At 34.1% G+C, this 20540-nt stretch overlaps 3 protein-coding genes and 2 non-coding genes across 5 annotated transcripts; 3 read left to right on the top strand and 2 right to left on the bottom strand.

The window, feature by feature from the left end:
- Positions 1–9: 9 nt before the first annotated feature.
- Positions 10–1092, bottom strand: Prosbeta7 (proteasome subunit beta type-4). The gene is made up of 4 exons (XM_088048097.1): positions 859–1092; positions 602–808; positions 411–546; positions 10–363 (listed from the first exon to the last, which is right to left on the bottom strand). The coding sequence occupies exons 1-4, from the start codon at positions 972–974 to the stop codon at positions 58–60; spliced, it is 765 nt and encodes a 254-aa protein (XP_087904223.1). The 5' UTR covers positions 975–1092; the 3' UTR covers positions 10–57.
- A 5-nt stretch (positions 1093–1097) lies between these two features.
- LOC148182275 (uncharacterized) lies at positions 1098–5977 on the top strand. The gene is made up of 3 exons (XM_088048109.1): positions 1098–1572; positions 5509–5682; positions 5736–5977. Exons 1-3 carry the CDS (start codon positions 1458–1460, stop codon positions 5909–5911), a joined length of 465 nt encoding a protein of 154 aa, XP_087904235.1. The 5' UTR covers positions 1098–1457; the 3' UTR covers positions 5912–5977.
- On the bottom strand, positions 1622–1694 carry TRNAK-CUU (transfer RNA lysine (anticodon CUU)). The gene has a single exon. It is a non-coding gene; the product is annotated as a tRNA-Lys (tRNA).
- Positions 5978–6172: 195 nt separating the features above from the next.
- cyr (cypher) lies at positions 6173–11011 on the top strand. Its single transcript, XM_088035190.1, has 5 exons — positions 6173–6402; positions 7409–7646; positions 7694–8379; positions 8428–8587; positions 10385–11011. Exons 2-5 carry the CDS (start codon positions 7421–7423, stop codon positions 10678–10680), a joined length of 1368 nt encoding a protein of 455 aa, XP_087891316.1. The 5' UTR covers positions 6173–6402; positions 7409–7420; the 3' UTR covers positions 10681–11011.
- A 2865-nt stretch (positions 11012–13876) lies between these two features.
- TRNAR-CCU (transfer RNA arginine (anticodon CCU)) lies at positions 13877–13949 on the top strand. Its single transcript has one exon. It is a non-coding gene; the product is annotated as a tRNA-Arg (tRNA).
- The last annotated feature ends 6591 nt before the right edge of the window (positions 13950–20540 follow it).

Here is a 20540-nt window from a genome sequence, read left to right as displayed (position 1 = left end):
AAAACGTCATTTTGATACAAAAACGTTTATTTATGCAGAAAGTGGATAAAGTTAGAATTAATGGATCATGTGGGCCAAACTCCAGTTCTGTTTCACATTTACGGGACCTTCAACCACAACGCCGTCGGTTTCGTCAATTGTGGCGATCTGATACTTGGGGTAACTTCTAGCATCTCTATAATAAAGAACCTCCAAACACCTTTCAACGAGTTCTCTAGCTTCAGCTTTGCTTGGGGTTGGATTCTTGTCCAAAGCATCTCGAAGTAGAGGGACAGCCATGTAGGCGCCATAGCCAGTACAAACAATTTTGTCAGTATAAGCAGTTCCTAGTTTATCAACAGTTCCCAGGAAAGCCTCTCCATCCTAAAAGAAACCATAAAAAAATGTCCACAAACTGCAATATTTTTCACCTGGATTCCACCAACCACAAAGTTGTTCCAGAAAGGATCAAACTTACTCCTGCGGTTGTACATTATTCTAGTCAACCAACAATACAGAGACTTTGGTTTTAGTTTAAAACCATCATCTAAACACTCTTCATCAATGCTACAAAATATAAATATTAACATCACTAAAACACTAAAAATTTTAATAAACATACATTTTCTGCTCAATGATGTCTTTCACATACTGAAAATCGGCGTAGTCCCCGCCAGCTCCCAAAATAATATTATCATTCACCTTCATAACTCTAGGGCAATTTCTGTATCTGGCGAGCGAACCATAAGACCCCAAAATGTCTCCAGCAATAACAACTCCCTTGTTGTACTGGAGAGCTATTACAGAAGTAGCGGTGGTCACTGGAGCCCTATGTTTATAAAATGTGACAAGTCATTCAGTGTTTTAAGGTTAACTTACTGTGAGTGTTGCCGGAAATCTTGAGGAGCAGCTGAAGTTCCAGGAAAATTGTAGAAGGCACCGGGGGCAGGCCCGTTGTGCCAAAATGGGGGCGCATTCATACCAGAATCGTACATTTCGTCTAATATTTGAAAAAGATGCGGATGACTTTACAGTTCAAAAGACAATAAACTGACAGATGACAACCAATTTGACATATGCAGACTTGGACAACCGTCAAATTCCCTAGAATTTACAAAGAAAATAAAAAAGGGCAGGACCGCACTGTGCGGTTTTTGTGCAATGGCTTGAAAATTAATCCGGCCACTCGTTAAAAATGTCACATATCCGTCATTAAGTCCGGTAGTAACTATACAGTGCGTTAAACATTCTCTCCTTTTCTTAAGAAGCAGCAATAGCTAGCCGATCAAAATTGTTTGTTACGTCCCTGGTGTGATGATGGCAACATAACCTACCACTCGCCTAAAAATTAAATCTGATTTTTGTAAACATTATTGCAGTACTTCCCAGTTAATCACTCAGTTTGGTGATTGATAACATTTGATATTGCAGTGTTGCTGTGACTTCCAAATTAAATTTAATTACCACTAATTAATAACATGACTTTACTGCGTTTTATAATTGCACTTTTATATTCTTTTGCCGGAGTGTCGGCTTGTGTTGCCTTCGTTTTGTTAAAAAGTTATCCATCTGCAGTACTCGCAATTGCAACAGGTAACGTTTCCAATTTATTTTGTGTAATTAATTTTGTAAAAAAAAAGCGCGCCCAACGTGGGGCTCGAACCCACGACCCTGAGATTAAGAGTCTCATGCTCTACCGACTGAGCTAGCCGGGCTTGAAAGAAATTTGCGGATAACTAGAAATTCAATACCCAGATAGTTAATTAATAAGAAAATCAATTTTTATATATTATTATTTCATTCATATGAAAATTGGGAATAATACATTAACACTAAAACTTATTTATTTTAACAGACCAAATTATTGTTTGAAAAATACCTAGTTATTTATGGTAGAAGTAGGTTATTTTAGAAATTACCTAAAAGAGATAGGTAATCCCTAATAAGTAATAAACCTCGTATGTCATACAACAATTTATCCAAAATGTCGGAATTTTTGCATAATATAATAACAGTGATGGCAGATGCGAAAAGAAATTTGACAATGTCATTGACAATGGTTGTTGTTGACAAAGCACCCTCATTGCTCAGGGTAAAGTGAGTATTTAGGCTATCAAAAGCAACGAGGAGGTTACTGCTCTCAAGCAAGTTATACAGGATGTTTTTAAAATACACTATAAAAAATTAAACACGGTCTTTCGCAGCCTTAAGGATCTCAATTGATTATTTTTTATTTTTTTAACGATATAAAAGAAAACACCTTTAACCACTTACTTGGAACACCAGTGATGAAAATATCCACTTTAAAGAACAAACCTTGAATTGTTACTAAGCAATCAAGACTAAATTATTTAATCCAGTGCCGAACTGGAAATTTTGATTAAATACTTGATTAATTTTATCTCGAAAACGAAAAGACTTCTACCTACAACATTTTTGTCAATTGGTTCTACTTGTCTTCACCAATTACCGTGTTTTGTTTGGTAGTGTATTTCAAAAACACTCTGTATGTACGCTACTTTCCTTGATTGACATATTGGATACAATAATTTACGTAATGAACGTAAATTTTATTGCGATATTATATTAGGAAAGGCTTATTTGTGTGGGTATTATGTTATGTGTGAATCGGAAATTGATAACATTTCTCAATTATTGATCTTTGTGATAAATTTACTTCGCTGGGTTCAAAAGCAGCATGACTCAAAATTATAGTACTTATTGTAACTCGTCATTTATTTTGAATATCGGATTTCAAGTATTCGTTTATGTTCAATCCAATGCATAAATCTTTTCAAATTTGCCATAGAGCTTCACAAATTTCCCATATTATGACATTGAAATGCGGTATTCAAAATAAATGAAGAGTAAAAAATACACAGAAATGGCCTTTTTTAATCTCTAGGTTTAAACTTCTAATAGCCCACCTAAGTCTTTCAAGTTCAATATCTTATTTGTGAACAGATTTTAATTAAATTCAAAAGCAAGATAACTGAAAAGGTAAAAATTGATTTGGGGTTACAGACGACAGCCTTTCGTTCACAAAGTGAATTTTATTCGTCTTAATTTAAATTTAAATCATTCAAAATTAATCTTATCTTATAAAGCGGCAATAATAATAACACGCCTTCGCTGAAAACGAACTGTCAAGCAGGTCCAGAGCAAAAACTAAGCCAACATTTCCAAAAGCTACAAAATCATCTCTGGTTATGAAATTAATGGCAAATTTGGACATTCCTAACATTTGTTTCAATCTGTCGTTTTTGGCGTTTCTCGTTAAAGTTATTCTCTGATTATGATTAATTTCCACCTACAGATGGCCATTCCGGTTCTATTATGGCTTGTTATTTCGATTTTTTTAAATTATTGCAATGCGTCGATGCAGAACGTTTCAAAATGTGTAGAAATTGTAACTTGTCAAAAAGCAGGGTCAACAGGGGTGCACAAAATCAACGCTTTCAATGTGATAGGTAAACATTTTGAATTGATTTATCCTTTAAAAAAGTGGCTAAAATTGCCCTTTTAACGTCGAATTAAACCTCATGTATATTTAATAATCGTTGTTTTAAATTTTATTAAAATCCGTTCAGAAATATCAAAGATATTGGTCGTGAAAGTCTCGAAAACTCAATTTCAAACAATCCACCTAAACTTAAACTCACTTAAAATAAGACCGAAATTTTATGTTGGTTGAAGGAAACAATTATTATTAATTAAATGAAAAAAGATTGCCAATATACACTAAATTCGAACAAAAACTACAATGCAAATGTGTATACCATAATTGCCTAAACACATTTTTTGTTAAATTGAGTGGGTAATTTATCGATCGACAAAAAATCAGGTCGTTCAATAGATATTTACATAACAAGTGCGGAAAGTGACCAATTTCCCACGAGTGTGAATGTAGATGCACGAGGCGCTAGCCGAACGAATGCACGAAAGACATTTTCCGACGAGTTATGTACAGTATTTTTCCTACGACCTTCCATCATCAGGCGACCCCTTTCTAGGCTAAAAATTCTTGCGACCCCCTTGTTAGGCCATAGTAGAAAAACAAAATTAGTAACATAATTAAAATACTACATTTTTGACGTTTTTTTTTAGGTACCACGATTTGCCATTTTTTTTGAAAAATAAACAAGCCCATCCTTCTCACTAAAATTGTGTTTTACTGTAATGAACCATGTTGAACCTCGACTTTCTTCTTTTGTCGGCGACCCCCCGAGTAAAAAAAACACAGGGCTAGATATTTGAAAGAAAGATTCAAGAGTTGTATTTTAAAGTATCTGTCAATTTTGACAGGTCTGTGCGGATATATTCATATCACACTAGTGACTTTTACTTTCGGAAATGGATGTGCGAAAACATCAACTTTCGGAGTCATTTAACCGTGTGGAAAATGCCGCTTTCATATGAGGTCGTAGAAAAATTACATTTAAAATAGATAAGAAATGATCTATTGTCGAAACTTATGGTTTCTTCCTGATGATGAAAGGTCGTAGGAAAAATAGTGTACATAACTCGTTGGAAAGTGTCTTTCTTGCAGTTGTGTAATAAATGCACTCGGCTGGTGCCTCGTGCATCTACTTTCACACTCGTGCGAAATTGGTCACTTTCCGTACTTGTTATGTAAATACCTATTTAAATAAAGTCCATTTGAATAAATTTGGCCGCAAGCTCTAACGCAGTACTCTGTGAAACGAAATTGTCACTTTGACAGATTCGAGTGGTTCTAAAAAGTTCTCTGCGGTGATCCTGTTTGATGCATTGGAAATTTTTGGATTTTAGGCAATTTGCTTTTCCTCTGCGTAAAATCACTTATTACCTCAACAGTTACAAGGTGTCTATAAATGTTTCTAGCATCAAGCGTGGGTTTGGAATTCCTGTACACTATTTTGCCGCTTTGTTTTCATAGTGAATATAACTGTCAGGAAAATGATTTATAATGTTACTTACTTCAATGACGTTTTAGTTACGGTTTTATGCCCAAGTTTTCGATTTTCAGGTTTTAAACCACAACTAAAACAGTTTATTTCTCAAAACTTACTTTGCTTTCATGTTTGAGGTTAACTGCAAATGTCAGTTGACAAATCGAAACCCATATTTGTAATGAGCGGCACAATTCTTTGACATTTCATAGCCACCCTTGATGCTAGAAACATTTATAAACACGTTGTAGAACTAGCGGCCAAATTTATTCAAATGGACTTTAGCTATTTATACAAAAGGAGGCAAAAGTCATTTATTTTATCACTAGACATGATTTTTGTTCATTGAGTCGAAAATAAGATGGCACTCCACTTTGTGTGACAAGACGCTTCTACCTCGTAGTGTTTAATAAAATGACAACCTATGTTTACCCGAGATATTTTTTTAATTATCGTTTCTTACTAAATAAGTGTGAAATAAATAAACACAGTATAATTATGATAATTTTCTAACTTCTCACTTTATTCTCAAAAAGAACACAACCTTCATTTACATGTATACTTTAACCATATTGTAAATTAATGTAAATTTTTTTAGGGATTCTGAACATAATTCTAAGTCACATTCACTTCCAAAATTACAAAAACAATCTCCAAGAATGGTACACTCCACAACAGTTACGTCAAATAAGCAAGCTTGGATTTTACAGTTTTGCGTTCAGTACTTCCGCTTTGGTGTACTTTTCAGTAACGGAAGCGATACTCAAAAAACGTAAGTGAAGGTAACTATGGAGTACAAATAATTAATTGTCCTCACATTTTCAGCGGTATTACCAGTTGAAGATAGCGACGTGATTCCAATAATTTGGGCTCTCATAACTTTAAAAAGCGGACTAATTTTGTGTTATTATGCTAGAGTTTATAGCCGTTGCGAACATACTATATTGGTTGAAGAAGCCATTCAAGAAGAAAATATTCAACCTGAAGAAATAACTGCGTAAAGCTCAAATGTATTGACTTTAATTTGTATTTTTCTACATAAATAAATGTGTTTTTATAAATTTAAATTAGTTGACTGTGAAATGTATCAACTCATGATTTTCGTTATTATTATCTATAAAGTAATTTTCCTGCGATATGTAATCTTTGTAAATTGTTCATAATTACTCATGCGACATGCTCAGAATCTGCCTGCTCTAATTATGTGCTTTTTGCTCCTGCGGTAGCCTTTGAAGTGCTGTTGCACAACTGAAATACCTACTACTTGGGCGCACAAACCCAACAGATTCAGGCTAGAGTACCATTACGCCACTGCAAAGTCCCGTAAAAACTGTATTTGTCAGGTAACGCTACGTACGTTCGCTCACCTTCTCGCAGTTTAATTCGGACTTGACTTAGAGTCCCACGAAAATGTACACAAGTTCAAGATTCACGTGTGTATAGTGCCCACCTTCAAAATTTTGGCGTTCTTCCGCACCTGAGGCTTCAACCGGTAAGTGTCTTTCAAATTACACCGAGGTGATTTTTGCTCAAGAATTCTTTGTTTAGTTTTAACGAACCCGCAATATTATTGCCATTTTGACCTGTCGGAATTATAGTAATCTGCGTTTATGTCCTTTTAAGACAGCATTTATGAATATGTTCACAGTTGAACGGTTATTAGTAACGCATGAACGAAGAGCGAGTTATTGTGTCTGCCAGATTATTCCTCAAACTAAATGCGATGATTTCATGATAATGAACTTCTTGGTATGTAGCGGCTACCGTGCGAAAGAATAAAAGTGAAGCAAGTTTATGATTTGAGTTGAGCTTAATGCTCGTTAATCAGAACGGATTCTCGTTTAATTAAGATGAAAACAAAAACGAAAAACTTTCTTCATTGTTGGGCTCATCGCGCAATTACCGCGCACGTTGGTTGTCACTTTTCGCATGGTTATTTTCACTTGTTGTTATCAATTCAATTGCACCTTCATTTTGATATAATCTTTTCTCCTTTGTATGTAAATAGCAAGAAATTACGATTATACGTATCGTTCTTAAGTTAGATGCTGCAGTCTTATATAAACTCCGTGTTCCTCTCACCTAGCTCGCGGTCTGCAAAGAAACGTTAGAATGTGCATGTTATAATGTGAAGATAGCGGTACTACGAGAGGAACTATTTGGTTATCTTGGTACTGAGGTCATTACTGTGGCAAGGCCAACCGCTTCTAAAATAGGCATAATTTGATTTTTAGCCAATTTGTCTGGGTCACTATGTGAAGGTGTCGTTGGTTGAATCCTCTACCATAACGGTTATTCCAATTCTATTTAATTTTGCGTGCTATAAATTTAACCAATTAAAACGTTTAACTCCAGCCGTTCACTGCTGCAAAGAGAAAACATGGTAATTTTGACTAAACATAAAATTAACGTGTGAAACTAAAACAATGCGATATTCCTTTAATTGCTGTAAATCCAGTTCAAACAACGTTGTAGATCATCACCGCTTTTTCTTTCAGATCATTCCAACAATGACACTGGTTCGCTCAAGTGCCATCTATCTGTTTATTTTCATCTCTTCAACTGAATCGGCATTTCCTCCGAGTTTACGCTATCCGCTTCCTATCTCTGTGAATAAGATCATCGACGCTAATGTGACTTGCGATGAAAGAAGTTTCAATGCCACCGTCACGCTTCAACATCCCTTCAAAGGGTTAGTTTTCGCCAGGGATTTCTCGCATGAATGCAGCGCTCTCGGTAAGTTCACAACATTAACGCAGCAATATCAGCAATACAATTTCCAGGAATCCTATCAAATTCTTTGACAATAAGCCTTCCAACTTCAGGCTGTGGAATTCGACTGAGTTCAAGGATAAATGAACGAGGACAGTCCCAGATGATTTACAGTGTTGTCTTGGTCGCTCAACAAGACCGGCATTTGAGACAAATAGCAGACCAAGAGAGGTATCTAGAGTGCATCATTGAAGACGACGCTTTTTTGATCAAGAGTGATTCTATGGCGGAAGCACTAAAGAGAAGCTTGATGAACAAACACGGATCAAAGAGAAGCGGGAGAATGCAAAAAGACGATGAAGATTTAGGTGAAGAAGTAGATGAAGCATTGTCGGCGTCACGTGCTTGGATGGAGATAACTCCAGAAGACCAGTTGAATAAGTTCACAGATACCCTAAAAGTGGGAGAGTCTGCAATTTTGACCGTCAAATCGACGCTCCCTTCTGGAATTGGCTGGAAAGTCGTAGAATGCGTCGCCCACGATGGTTTGGGCGACTCATCTCAGAAGCTCTTAGATGACGATGGCTGCCCAATTGATGAACTTTTGCTACCTTTTCCTGAAATGGGTCCGATACAATCAATATCTTTAATGAAGCACCAAGAAGCAGTGGCTAGATTTGCTGCATTCAAATTTCCTGATAGAGATCGGCTACATTTGTCTTGCTACCTAGAACTATGTCGAGGTTCTTGTCCGAAGGTGCGTTGCCAATTTTTTAAGTTTCTGTATTAACCACGAGGGTTTTAGGTTAACTGTAGTGATGAGAGTTCGGACAATCGTTTAGGGCGAACCCTATCGAAGGGTTCCCAAGGAGAAGTTTTAGACAGATTGAAGGTCTTTAATAGTGTAGAAGTGTTGGCGCCGGCTATTGATGATTTAAGGAAAAGTGACAAGTTCCAAATCAGTGGTGAGTTTCTGGTCGTCGAGGTTGCACAGTCTTCTTCTATCCTTGTGTATAAAGTTGTATATAGTAAAGTTTATCACGATGCACGCTCGTTCTTTTCTTTTCTGTCCTAGCACACTTCCTCTCTTCTATTAGTAATTTTTGATGATGACTTGCCTTGTGGGAAAAAAAGTGAAATCAAAAAGCAATTTGTTGAATCCAATGAATAGTCCATCACCGCAAACTATTGAGAATTGACTTGGTTATAGCTACCTGATGGTATAATAATTAAAACCAGTTGGTAAAATGTAAACGGGCGCCCCTTTGAGGGCCTGATTGGTCTTGCCGAGTACATTTGAATACCACGGCGAATTTAATCTGCTCTTACCGTCGTGGGAAAACAACAATTTAAAGATTTATAACATCGACTAGATGCACGGAATTTATTTATGAAGAGCAACACTATGATACATAGTTTGTTTTAGTTTATTATCGGTGGGGTGCCAATTTGTTGATTAAATTTGCTTCTAAGGCATCCGATAGAGAGGTAAAGCCGCCTTCGACCAGACATGGATCTGGTTTTGAGCAATAATAAATCAAACAGCGGAGACTAAACGTGCAATTTAACAATTTCGCCGATTACTGATAATGTTAATAAAACACACACAGAAAATTTATTAACCACAAGATTCAATATTTACCATTCGAACTGTCGTAGTTATCGCCGTTTTTATTTTATCTTGTCAAATCGTTAAAAATCTCCCCATATCCAATAAATACCGACAAGAAATTTAAAACTGGTTATTAAACGCGCGTTAAAAATTCACGCTTTTGATTTATCACCCCGTTTTAGTTCCAGTAATGGCCAATTTAAAGACCAATCTGTATTTTATGCCGAGTTCGTTTCATCACAAAAGTAATTAGTGGATACAAAAGATAATTGTAGCGTACGCCTTACCGCGATTTATTATCAAATAGAGATGATATAAAGTGTTGGGGCGTACGATCGAATATAACTCATATGCTTCTTCAGGTCATTTTTATTCTTTTGGATAATATTAAAGCGACAATTCACATAATAAAAGTCCATCTATCCTTGTACTCTGTGACGCCTGTTACAAATGAAACCCCATAAACAACTAATATACTATCATTATTATGCACAGTGTGTTTATTTTTGAAGCCATGGTGGTCTGACAGTGGAGGCACTGGAGCGCAAAATTTTCTAATGGCTCCAAGCGACGGTCATCTTGGTACATACGGATTTTGATTAATGAAGACCCATACTACAATGGTGTGCGAAGAATAACTTAATATCTTTGCGGTGGTTCAAGATGTGCTTCAAATTAAATTAAAATGAAAAGTTTCCATCACTTGGATAATTTTTATCGCATGTCTGCATTCGTTACCACTGTAAAGTAAATTAAAGACATTACATGTGTCAAGTCTTTTGTAGCAATGCGCATTAATCATCACAGGACAGCAATTTTCGTCTTTTTATGACGGCGAAAAGGTTTCATTACACACGACTTTGCACAAAAGCGATCAAAACTTCTGAAGACGTGTTTATTTCTTAGATACACACACGCTTATATTAAATCAAAAAGTAAATATATTTTAAACGTTTACGTAAATCACGAATTACTTTACAATATGCGATGTCTTGTAAACTTTTAGAGGTTTAGGTCTTTACATCTATTTTATCTGGATTTTTCTGTCTGCGAGGCCTTCTTTAAAGTAGCACAAACCACCTTCCCCCAGGAAGTAATTAATAGATATGCGGAAACTCTCATTAATCATATAATTGTCTTGTTTTTTCAGAACCGTCAACATTTCCCTTTACCAATCTTTCCGGTGACCGTACATTCTGCGTTTCTCCGGATAAAATTGCCATCACATTCTGTATCCTCGGTTTAATATTCCTTTGTGCTGTCGTCGTTGCAGCATGTGCTCTAATTCGGGGTCGAAAAAATGGAAATGAGGGTCCTTTCTACACAAGAAGCTTATTTTCAAGCAGTAGCGGAGGATCAGCATACGGCAGTAAATTGCTTTTGCATGAAAGTCCATGTATGGGGCAGTCTACATCAAGAAGATTACCTTATGGAAGAATATTATGATGAAGTTTTCATATTTTGTACATAAATTGGGCGGTGTTTGGTGGGTGTCGGATTTCTTTTGTCTGATGTTTTATAAAGTTCCTTAGAGTATGAAATTGAGATGTATTTTATAGGACTGAATTTTTAATGGGAACTTGTAAGTTTCAGACAAATGAACTGTGAAATGGTTATTTATTTGGCCATTTCATGCTTTGATTAATGGCGGGTTTTAAATACATACATACAGAACATGATGTTTATATTTTAAAGTGATGCAATTTGGTGTGATGAGAGGGAATTCAAATGGATTCTCATTATGTGTAGTTAGGTGAATAAATAAATTGAGTAAGCAGAGTTGACTTATTGTTATAATAAATTGATTATAAAAATGTCTTTCAGCTTTGTTAATAAAAGGATGAGTACCAGAAAGTGGGGGGCTAAAGAACAAAATGCCCAAAATTTAGAATTATTAGATATGCACCTACTTAAATATCTATCACATAGTTATACTTTTCTGGTGTCTATTTTAATAGTAATGGAGCATTTGCTAGAAATATGTAGGATTTGAATTAATCATTTTTTTGAAATTCCAAAAAATGTAATTCGGTTTTAACTAAAATTTTTAGAAGTTGACTATAAACCCAATTCAAATTGCAAAGCCTCTTTTGAAGCATTTTTCTTAGATCTGTTGGTCGGCGGTTAGTGTTAATGTTGGCAAAGTTCAAATAAAATTATATACACCAAATTTTATTTTAGAATAGATAATTTCACATACCTACGCTATTTTCTAAGTAACCTGCAGAATATTAATTTCTGTCAAGTTTCCAACTCACGCGCTCTACTTACCAAATAATATTAGTCTGCGTTTCTTTTTTTAATTTATAATTTGAATTAATAATTAAACTTTTGAATACATTTTTAATTTAATACTTACTTATTCTTAGAATCAATACTAATAATTTTGAATTCCAACTAATAGAACGTCTATTGAGTCGTTAGGCATACATTTTCAGGTGGATACGATTTTGTTTCATTAAATAAGGCCTTCAATCTTACTCAGCTTATCAACAATAATAAAAACTACAACGATTGTTATCAAAATACAATTTTATTTCTTGGTAGGTACTGCAATAAAACCTGTAATTATATTCATTGGTCTCTACTAGCTACATCACTAAAGATGAATGTTAATAAATATTGCCTATTGTTCATAATTATGTATCGTCAAATTTTAACGAACAATGCTTTTGATCGCTCCTTGAAAAAATTGATTTCGCCTAATGTTTCTTGTTGAAGAGAACAGGAAGTGCTGAGGTCATTTTATAAGCAGAAGGGCATTATATTACCTACTAATTAGTCTTGCGAATTGAAAGTTATGTCGTCGAGTAATAATTATTATTCTACTTGTTACTTATCTTGTCATACTTATAATTTGTTTTAAGATATACGTAGATAAGAACGTAAGATAGAAGATAGAAAAGATAAACGGATACGTGCAAGATACTCAAGGATAGGTAAGTAAACTCATTTGAAACGTTTAAATAAATATGGGTTTTTTCAATACTAAAAATTACGTTAATAACACTATAAATTAATTTATGTCTTACCGTTTAATTATTGGTTCCTTATGGCTCGGATTTGCGGTACAATTACGCTCTAGGCATTAAGGTGTCATAGCAACCTCACAACAAACAGCGACTGGCTACGAATCGACTTGCTTTCTTTGCCCGCCAGTTTCAAATTGCATTTAAACTTAATTATCATCAAACAGTCAAATTCAAAAGGTACCTTTTAAATAAACTGGTTGTAATGTTTCTTTTCGTCCTTAAATCTCCGTTTTGAGGCTGTAACACATTCATGCTTTGCAATTCGCTGCGTTGCATAGCCATGCCCCACTGTGCGCGCGTGTTTTTGAGGTTATGTCAAATGGGTTATCCACGTTGTGACTTTTTCGTATTCTTTATCGTATAAATCTTTAGATTTTGTTGGCAAGAAACTTTCAGTGGCTTTTGCAGCGTTTTCAACAATTTTAGATGGAATTTTACCTGTCAGTTTGATACGCTTTCAATTGTTTTGCAAAGCGTTCTAAGTTTAATTTCATTGACATGACACTAGATTATTTTAATAACATTAATAAAAATAATGTTAATAATATAGTTCCTAGTAATTAACGAATTAACTAATGATTAAAAAATTATAAATCAACTGCAATAGTATTTTGTGGTTTCAATTATCGCAAATAAACAGTGTAGAAATCAGAAATTGTATATAAAGCCATTAGTAATTAAAATGATTAAATCTTTAAACTAACACAAAACGACATGTAAAGTATTTTTTATAGTCTTTATGTGGATTCAAGGACAGAAATTTGTATTTGTGGAGAAATTATTTATTTTTGAAAAATCAAAATTTATTAGTAAGACATAAAACGTTGTATGTACCACGGGCATAACTTGATGTTTATGTATCTCGGGTAACTTACAAAGTCTCGGGCCGAAGGCCCTCGACCTTGTAATCTAGTTGCCCTCGAACATAAACATCCACATTATGCCACATAAATAACTATTATTAATCAATAACTTTTATTAATCATTGCTTTCAAGATCGCGATATTTAGCCACAATTAGTGATACGTAACGATAATAAACAGTATTTTATGATTAGTGCAACAATAATTAGTTGATTTTCTAAAAAACGTACAGTAGAACTTCAATTATCCGAACTCCGACCATCCGAATCGCTGATTATCCGTATCACTTTCAAAAATAAAAATAAGCCTATCACAAATTATTGCCTGGTTTAATTAGTTCCGATGACACGATGATGAGTCACCGTCTCGTAGTCAACTTCTCACTCTCAAGCGTATACGTGACTTGGCTGCCCGAAAACGGATTAAAGCATTCAAACAACTGACTATGACTGAGATGTTCAGTAAAAAATGACATACATATGTATGTAAATAACATAACATGTAAATTTGTATCAGTGTCTTTTAATTAATTAAAACGCACAGAGTATCGAAAATAAAATGTTATTCTTTCAACTGCACCCAGAAAAAAATCCAATTATCCGAATTTTTGGTTATCCGAATGGGGTCCGGTCCCAATTGATTCGGATAATTGAAGTTCTACTGTAATAAGAAATTCTCTTAAATCTTGTAAGAAGTAAATTATGCACCTTTAGTATAATACACAGCCTGGGCTACCTCGTTTGCAACGCCCCTGTGGCCTAATGGATAAGGCATCGGCCTCCTAAGCCGGGGACTGTGGGTTCGAGTCCCACCAGGGGTACTTAACTTTTTTTTTCACCTGAATCAGTTATTAAAGGTAATAAATGTCAGAAACATTTATCTCAATTTTTGATAAAATCCATCATATTTTACAAAACTCTTAATGGATGTATCAAGCACAACGACAAGCGAAAAATGTGTAAAATATTGTCTATGGTCTTGGCTATTTGGCATCATTATACTTAATTAAAACACTGTAATCGAGCTTTAATGTTAAGAAATAAGCAAAGTGATTTAACAAAAAGCTGTAATCACAGTACTTAGGATAATTCAAGTTGTGTTTACAAAGCTGTGAACAAATTGCCATCATTCTAAAGCGATTTGTCCTCAAGCTACACGGGTTTTATCATGCAATTTGCGTTATGGGAATCCATTATGTCGCATTGACTATAAAAAAATCTTTGAAAGCATTATGGTTCGTTAATGTGAGCTTCGAAGCTCGGTTTGGGTCATCTTCAGTGCTTTGCATCTAAAACAGTTAACCTATTGACGTAATAAAGCGAACCTTTTTGCATTTAAATAACTTTATAAATGGTTAGTCAAACCATAATGTAATACCGTTCTGTAACCGCACACGTTTTCAGCTTTTTTTGTTATGAAAACACTAAATAGTCTACGTTCCCATAAAATACAAACGATGCTAGATTGCTAGGGAGGCACGTGTGGATTTTTACTTGAAAATTCACTTCGTGGAAGAACAATTATAAAAAATTTTACCCTTGGAGGCTTGTTATATCTGATGCCAATTAAAGATAAATCTCAAAATGTTTTATATGTTGCGAAAATTGCTCCATTTTCTAATCAGGCTATGAAATTGATTGCAAGGGGCGGGTTGTTAGTTCAGGGACGGACAAGCTCACTAACTGCTTCAAATACAGTCAAACCTCTATGACTCGAATTCACAATAAATTGCTAAAACAATTCAAATTCTCAGGGGCTTATACACCATCAGTAAAAACAATAATTATATTACTTTATAGTCTAAAAACTGGCGATACAAAAAAACACGTACTTAACTTAAGCAAGCTTTTTAATTTGCTTTATGTATTGCAAGAGGTTGGTGTAGCAGAACTCGCGGCGAAGTACCTATTAAAGAGCCATTTAAAGTTCACTAATAACAAACGTTTTGATATTCGAAGATTCATTATTAGTTACTTATTGTTAGCAATATAATAAAGTGGCAAGAAGAAACATTGCATACAATTTAATTTATTCTGCACAAGATGTATCGTGCGATAAAAAAAACCTCATCCTCAATTGGCTTTGAAATTTCATGTCTTTTATTAAAGAAACAGTTTTTTGTTTGTGTCAAGTAATTTGACATTGTCAATGTAGAAGTTTCTTAGAAATTTTAAAGACAAATTTTCACAAGGCTGCCAAAAGTTATTATAAAAAATTTAACGTATTTATTTGTTTTTATTTGATTGCTCGATATGTTAAATACAGTTTACATTACAGTTTTTGAGTTAATTTGGTCAATCTAATTCGTCAATCTAATTGCACTAAGATGTGCTGTGAATGATCAACTTTAAAAACTTGTAACTTGAATATACAGTATGTCCCCGGATTGAGTTCACAAGAGGAAAAAAAAGTTTATTTTCCATTTTACAAAAAAAGACAAAAGAATAACATTTTTTGCTTATTTCAAAACAGATAAATCTGCAATTAAAATTTCAAAATTATTAGTTTGTACTCTTAAAATTAATTTTTTCATTATTTTTTTTATTAAATTTTGTAATCGTATTTAATAATAGCATGCTGTGGATTCACAATGTCAAATAGTGCGTTAAAGATTAAAGAAAAATTTACCCAATAATGCGTAAGTATTAAAAAATTGGAAAAAAAAATGCAATTGCATCCTTAACAATAATTGAGAAAATTCGAAACAGTCTTAACGAATTACGAGTTAACGAGTTAGAATTGAACTATGAGCTAAAACAGGTAATGAGTCAATCAAATAGTGGAAATTGGTTTGAGTTACGGAACAAATTTCATTCCTTTGACATTTTTTGCAAAATTTAAAATAAAAAAAGTTCTTCGTCATTTTTTGTTTTTTTCGATTTTAAGAACACAGCTTCATAATATTAAAGTTTTAATTAAAGATTTATTTATTTTAAATTAAGCAAAAAATATTATTCCTTTATAATTTTTTTGTAAAATGAAAAATAATGTTTTTTTTCCTCTTGTGAACTCAATCCGGGGAAATACTGTACATATAAATGCCTGAACATTGTGCGATACGACAATCAACCCAGATTTTGATGACGAATTTCCTATTGAAAGAAAGTGCGAGCGTTCTAGGACGTCCTGTAAGTACTCTGTAATTTGTTATAACTTTTCTTTAGGGTTTTCACAGCCTCTGAAGAGTAACTGGACTTTTGGATTTTTAAAATTCTCTTTATGTTCACTCCACATTTTTTAACGTTATTTTTAGCTATTATATAATTTCTCTTTTCAATTTTTTTAGATTGTCTTTAGAGTCTCTCGCTTCAATTAGATTAATTTTAGATTTTCTCTGGTTTTTCACATTATAAAATTCTCATTAATTTTTCTATAAATTCTATATTTTCTTTAAATTTACCATCGATTTTACAGAATTCACTTCTATTTTCCTCATTGTACAGTTAAGTCACTTGCTTAGCGTACAGCAATTTCCTAGTGATTTATTTCCATGTGGTTGGAGTGAATGGTTTTCATTAATTTTAAATTATTAAGTAAACCAGGGAGTACCTGAACACTAGTACAAAATGGAATCGCACAATGTCATCAAACGTCATATTTCTGACAGATATAACACTCTAACCTCAATCTGTCATTAGATTTATACAAGATGTTTATAAATGTTTCTAGCATCAGGTTGGCTATGAAATGTCAAAGAAAATTGCCGCTCATTACAAATGTGGGTTTCGATTTTTCAACTGACATTTACAGTTAACCTCAGACATGAAGCAAAGTAAGTTTTGAGAAATAAACTATTCTAAAGGTTTAAAACCTGAAAATCAAAAACTTGGGCACAAAACCGTAACTGAAACGTCATTGAAGTAAGTAACATTACAAATAATAATTTTTAAGAGCTGATTACTATCGGTCCACTCATTAAAAAGTGAAGTTGGCAGCAGCCCCTAGCGATTTTTATCAGTAACAATTGGCAGCAAAAGCGAAACATTTACAAGGTGTTTATAAATGTTTCTAGCATCAAGGGTGGCTCTGGAATTCTTGTCATGCACTACTTTGCTGCTTTGTTTTCATAGTGAATATAACTATCTTGAAAATTATTTATAATATTACTTACGTCAACGACGTCTCAGTTACGGTTTTGTGTCCAAATTTTTGATTTTCAGGTTTTAAACCACAACTAGAACAGTTTTCTTGTCAAAACTTACTTTGCTCCATGATTGAGGTTAACTACAAATATCAGTTGAAAAATCGAAACCTACATCTGTAATGAGCAGCAAATTTCTTTGACATTTCATAGCCACCTTTGATGCTAAAAACATTTATAAACACCTTGTACATATAAACCACTTGTACCATACAATTGGAAGTGCAAATTTGGCCAACCACGATTTTACGAATAGGGCAATTTTATCTGTCATTAAACTTCGGTTTAATTTTGTTAGTAAAAGGTTGTTATGTTTCAACAAAAACAAAACAAAAAAGATTCGTTTTCTCAATTATAAAATTTAAACAATATCCTATAGACTACACATGAAAGTCAAAAGCCGTAAAATCTATAGGTGCAATACATATCAACGATGGAAAAATCAGTGACGATAATATACAATCTACAAGGTGATTCACCTTAAATTTATATCACAGATTTTAATAAAATTTTAAAGGAAGATTTTAGAAAGTAATGCTTAATTTAAAATTATTGAAATTATTATCGCGTAATCAAAATTTCGAACATCAAATTGATTGATGTTTAAAAATTGTAAACTGTCCTTTGTCTTTATTACCTTAAAATTTATAAACGGCACAGCAAATGACAGAAATTTACTTTGTATGTCAGTCACAAAGACAATAAAATTGCTTTACATTGGCATGTCAAAAAGTGATGTTCGAAATTTTGGATTCCGCGATGGTATTTCAACGTTAAAAATCTACTTTTTGCCACCTTTTATAATGTATTTAGAATGTTTTACTATTACGTTAGATATAGTATATATAAAATAGTTATTTTCTTGAAGCGATTTCGTACGATCTAGAAATCTTGGAAACAACAAATACAAGCGTTGATTTTGTGCACCCCTGCTGATAAGCTTGAATTTCTACGCATTCTAACGGTTTGTCTGTCACAATGAATTGCAATAATATCCAAAAGACTGAAATAACAAACCATAATGAAGTCGAAACAGGCCTCTATAGGTTGAAACAGATGTTAGGGATGTCCAAAATTGTTCTTAATCGTTTACCCAACGCATATTATTATTGCCTTATAAGATAAGTTTATGATTTAAATTTAAATTAAGAGAAAAAAATAACTTTATTAAGAAAAGGGTGTCTTCTGCAATGCCAAATCAATATTTGCTTTTTCAGTTATCTTGGTTTTAAATTTCTTTGAGATGCGGTTATAAATAACAAAGATATACAGGGTGTTAGGTAACGTTACGGCCATAGACTAATGGGTAATTAAGGAAGGCAAACTGTCTTGGAATCCGCAATTAATTTTATTTTTTTCGTTTTAGTTAAAAAGCTACAAGGCTTTAAAGTTGACCAATAGAATGGCGTCAAATAATTTTTCAATTTTACAGAAATCCAAGTAGCATTCGGACCAAACGAATAATTTGTCACTTTCCCGTCACATTTGAAGTTTTAAATCAGTGGCGTCAATAAAAGGGAAAACAATAACGCAACTTTATTCAAAAAACAGACAATAAAGCAGCACTACAATAGATGTTCAAAATGGCCACCATCTTGTTGAACACATAATTGTAAACGACGCAACCATGTTTCCTTTATTGTACTCAACACATTTTCGTTTTGACGAACTTGATTTGTGATGTCCACAAAAATAGAACAAGTACGCCACTGATAAAAAATTAGAACTGTCAGTTTGACATGAAACAAAAAATTTCCTTCAGTATAGTTCGGGGACTGAAATACCGTGTTTATGACTTAATTGGGGTTCTCACTGCACAAAGAGGCAAAACCACAAGATAAAGGAATCAACAACGGTGCAGTACCCCAGTTACGTCATAAACACGGTATTTCAATCCTCAAACTATAGCTCTGATTCAAATTTTTGTAATCTTATGCAAATTGTTCCCTGATTGGTCACATTCAAAGCCTTCCAGCTCTTAAACGGTTCAAGAAAACCCGAAAAAAACTTCGAAACATTACTTTTCACGGCTGCCTCCATCACCCCTTTTTCTATGGCCGTAACGTTACCTAACACCCTGTATATAATTTTATAATATATAATAGTATATTATGAAACGCGTTTCATAATGAACATTTTGCCGCACGCACGTTTTTAGGACACGACGAGCGCAGCGAGGAGTGTCATAAAGTAATAAGTGCGGCAAAATGCATTATGAACAAGTATCATACGCTATTTTTTCTATTTCGTCTTTTTTTAAACGAAAAAACTTGATTTCGAAATCTAGGGAATTTTAGGGTAGTTGGCATTTGCAAAATGTTCGGGAAAAAATTCGAAGTAGCCAAATCCAATTTCAGTCAGTTTGACAGGTGTGACGTTTTGAGGTTACCGGAGCGCAAGGGAGCCAAGAGAGCGAAGATGTTGATCATGATCATGATGGTTCTCTTGCATCCAAAGAGTTTTTCTCCAATGAATTATTAAGCCAAGTACAACAACAAATAATAGTGTATTGATCGATTTATCCAGGTTTATCAAAACCAAAATCTGAATTGTCAACGTTGACGGCAGGTTGACGGTTTGTCTGCTGCAAACCTAAGAAAAATAAATGCTCCTGGAAATATTGCCACGGGATTGGTCCATTACGATACCGAAATACGCTCAAACGCGTATCGAAATATCTTCATTATGATCGCGAAATAGAAAAATATAATTTTGCTTCTTAGAACCTCAAAAATTCTTGGCGTCCACTATGGATAGGTATACTTTTTAAACGGGATACGACCAGTTCGTCCCCAGCAATTCGTCCCCCGGTCAATTTGTCCCGGACTTTTTCGTCCCTGGGTCAATTCGTCCCGGGCTCTTTCGTGCCCAATGCAATTTGCCCCAGTTTAATTCGTCCCGATGCGATCTTTGATAATAATTGAAGACTGGTTTATATACATATAATTTTACTTAAAATTGATATCTGCACATTTTATATTTACATGTACATTTTTATTGTACGTGACCGCAAATAAGTGCAGTTGATGCTCTTATTATTATTACAGCGCCTGTAAACAACGCTTTCAGGGACATATTTGCAGGGCACGAATTTTCGAAAGGACGAAATAACTGATGACGATTTAACCGGGGACAAAAAAGTCAGGGACGAAAAGGTTTGGGTACCAATTGCCGGCGACAAATTGTCGGGGACGAAATCCGCAAATCTTTTTAAACACAGTCTGATCTCGCTTCCATTTTCCTCTTAACAAAATGACAGTCGTTCGTTAC

Source organism: Gnatocerus cornutus, chromosome 1, assembly GCF_029298725.1.
Source record: "Gnatocerus cornutus isolate USDA-ARS CGAHR chromosome 1, icGnaCorn1.1, whole genome shotgun sequence".
Lineage (NCBI taxonomy): Eukaryota > Metazoa > Arthropoda > Insecta > Coleoptera > Tenebrionidae > Gnatocerus > Gnatocerus cornutus.
Note: the sequence above shows the minus strand (reverse complement) of the source record. Positions and strands in the feature narration are given on the sequence as shown.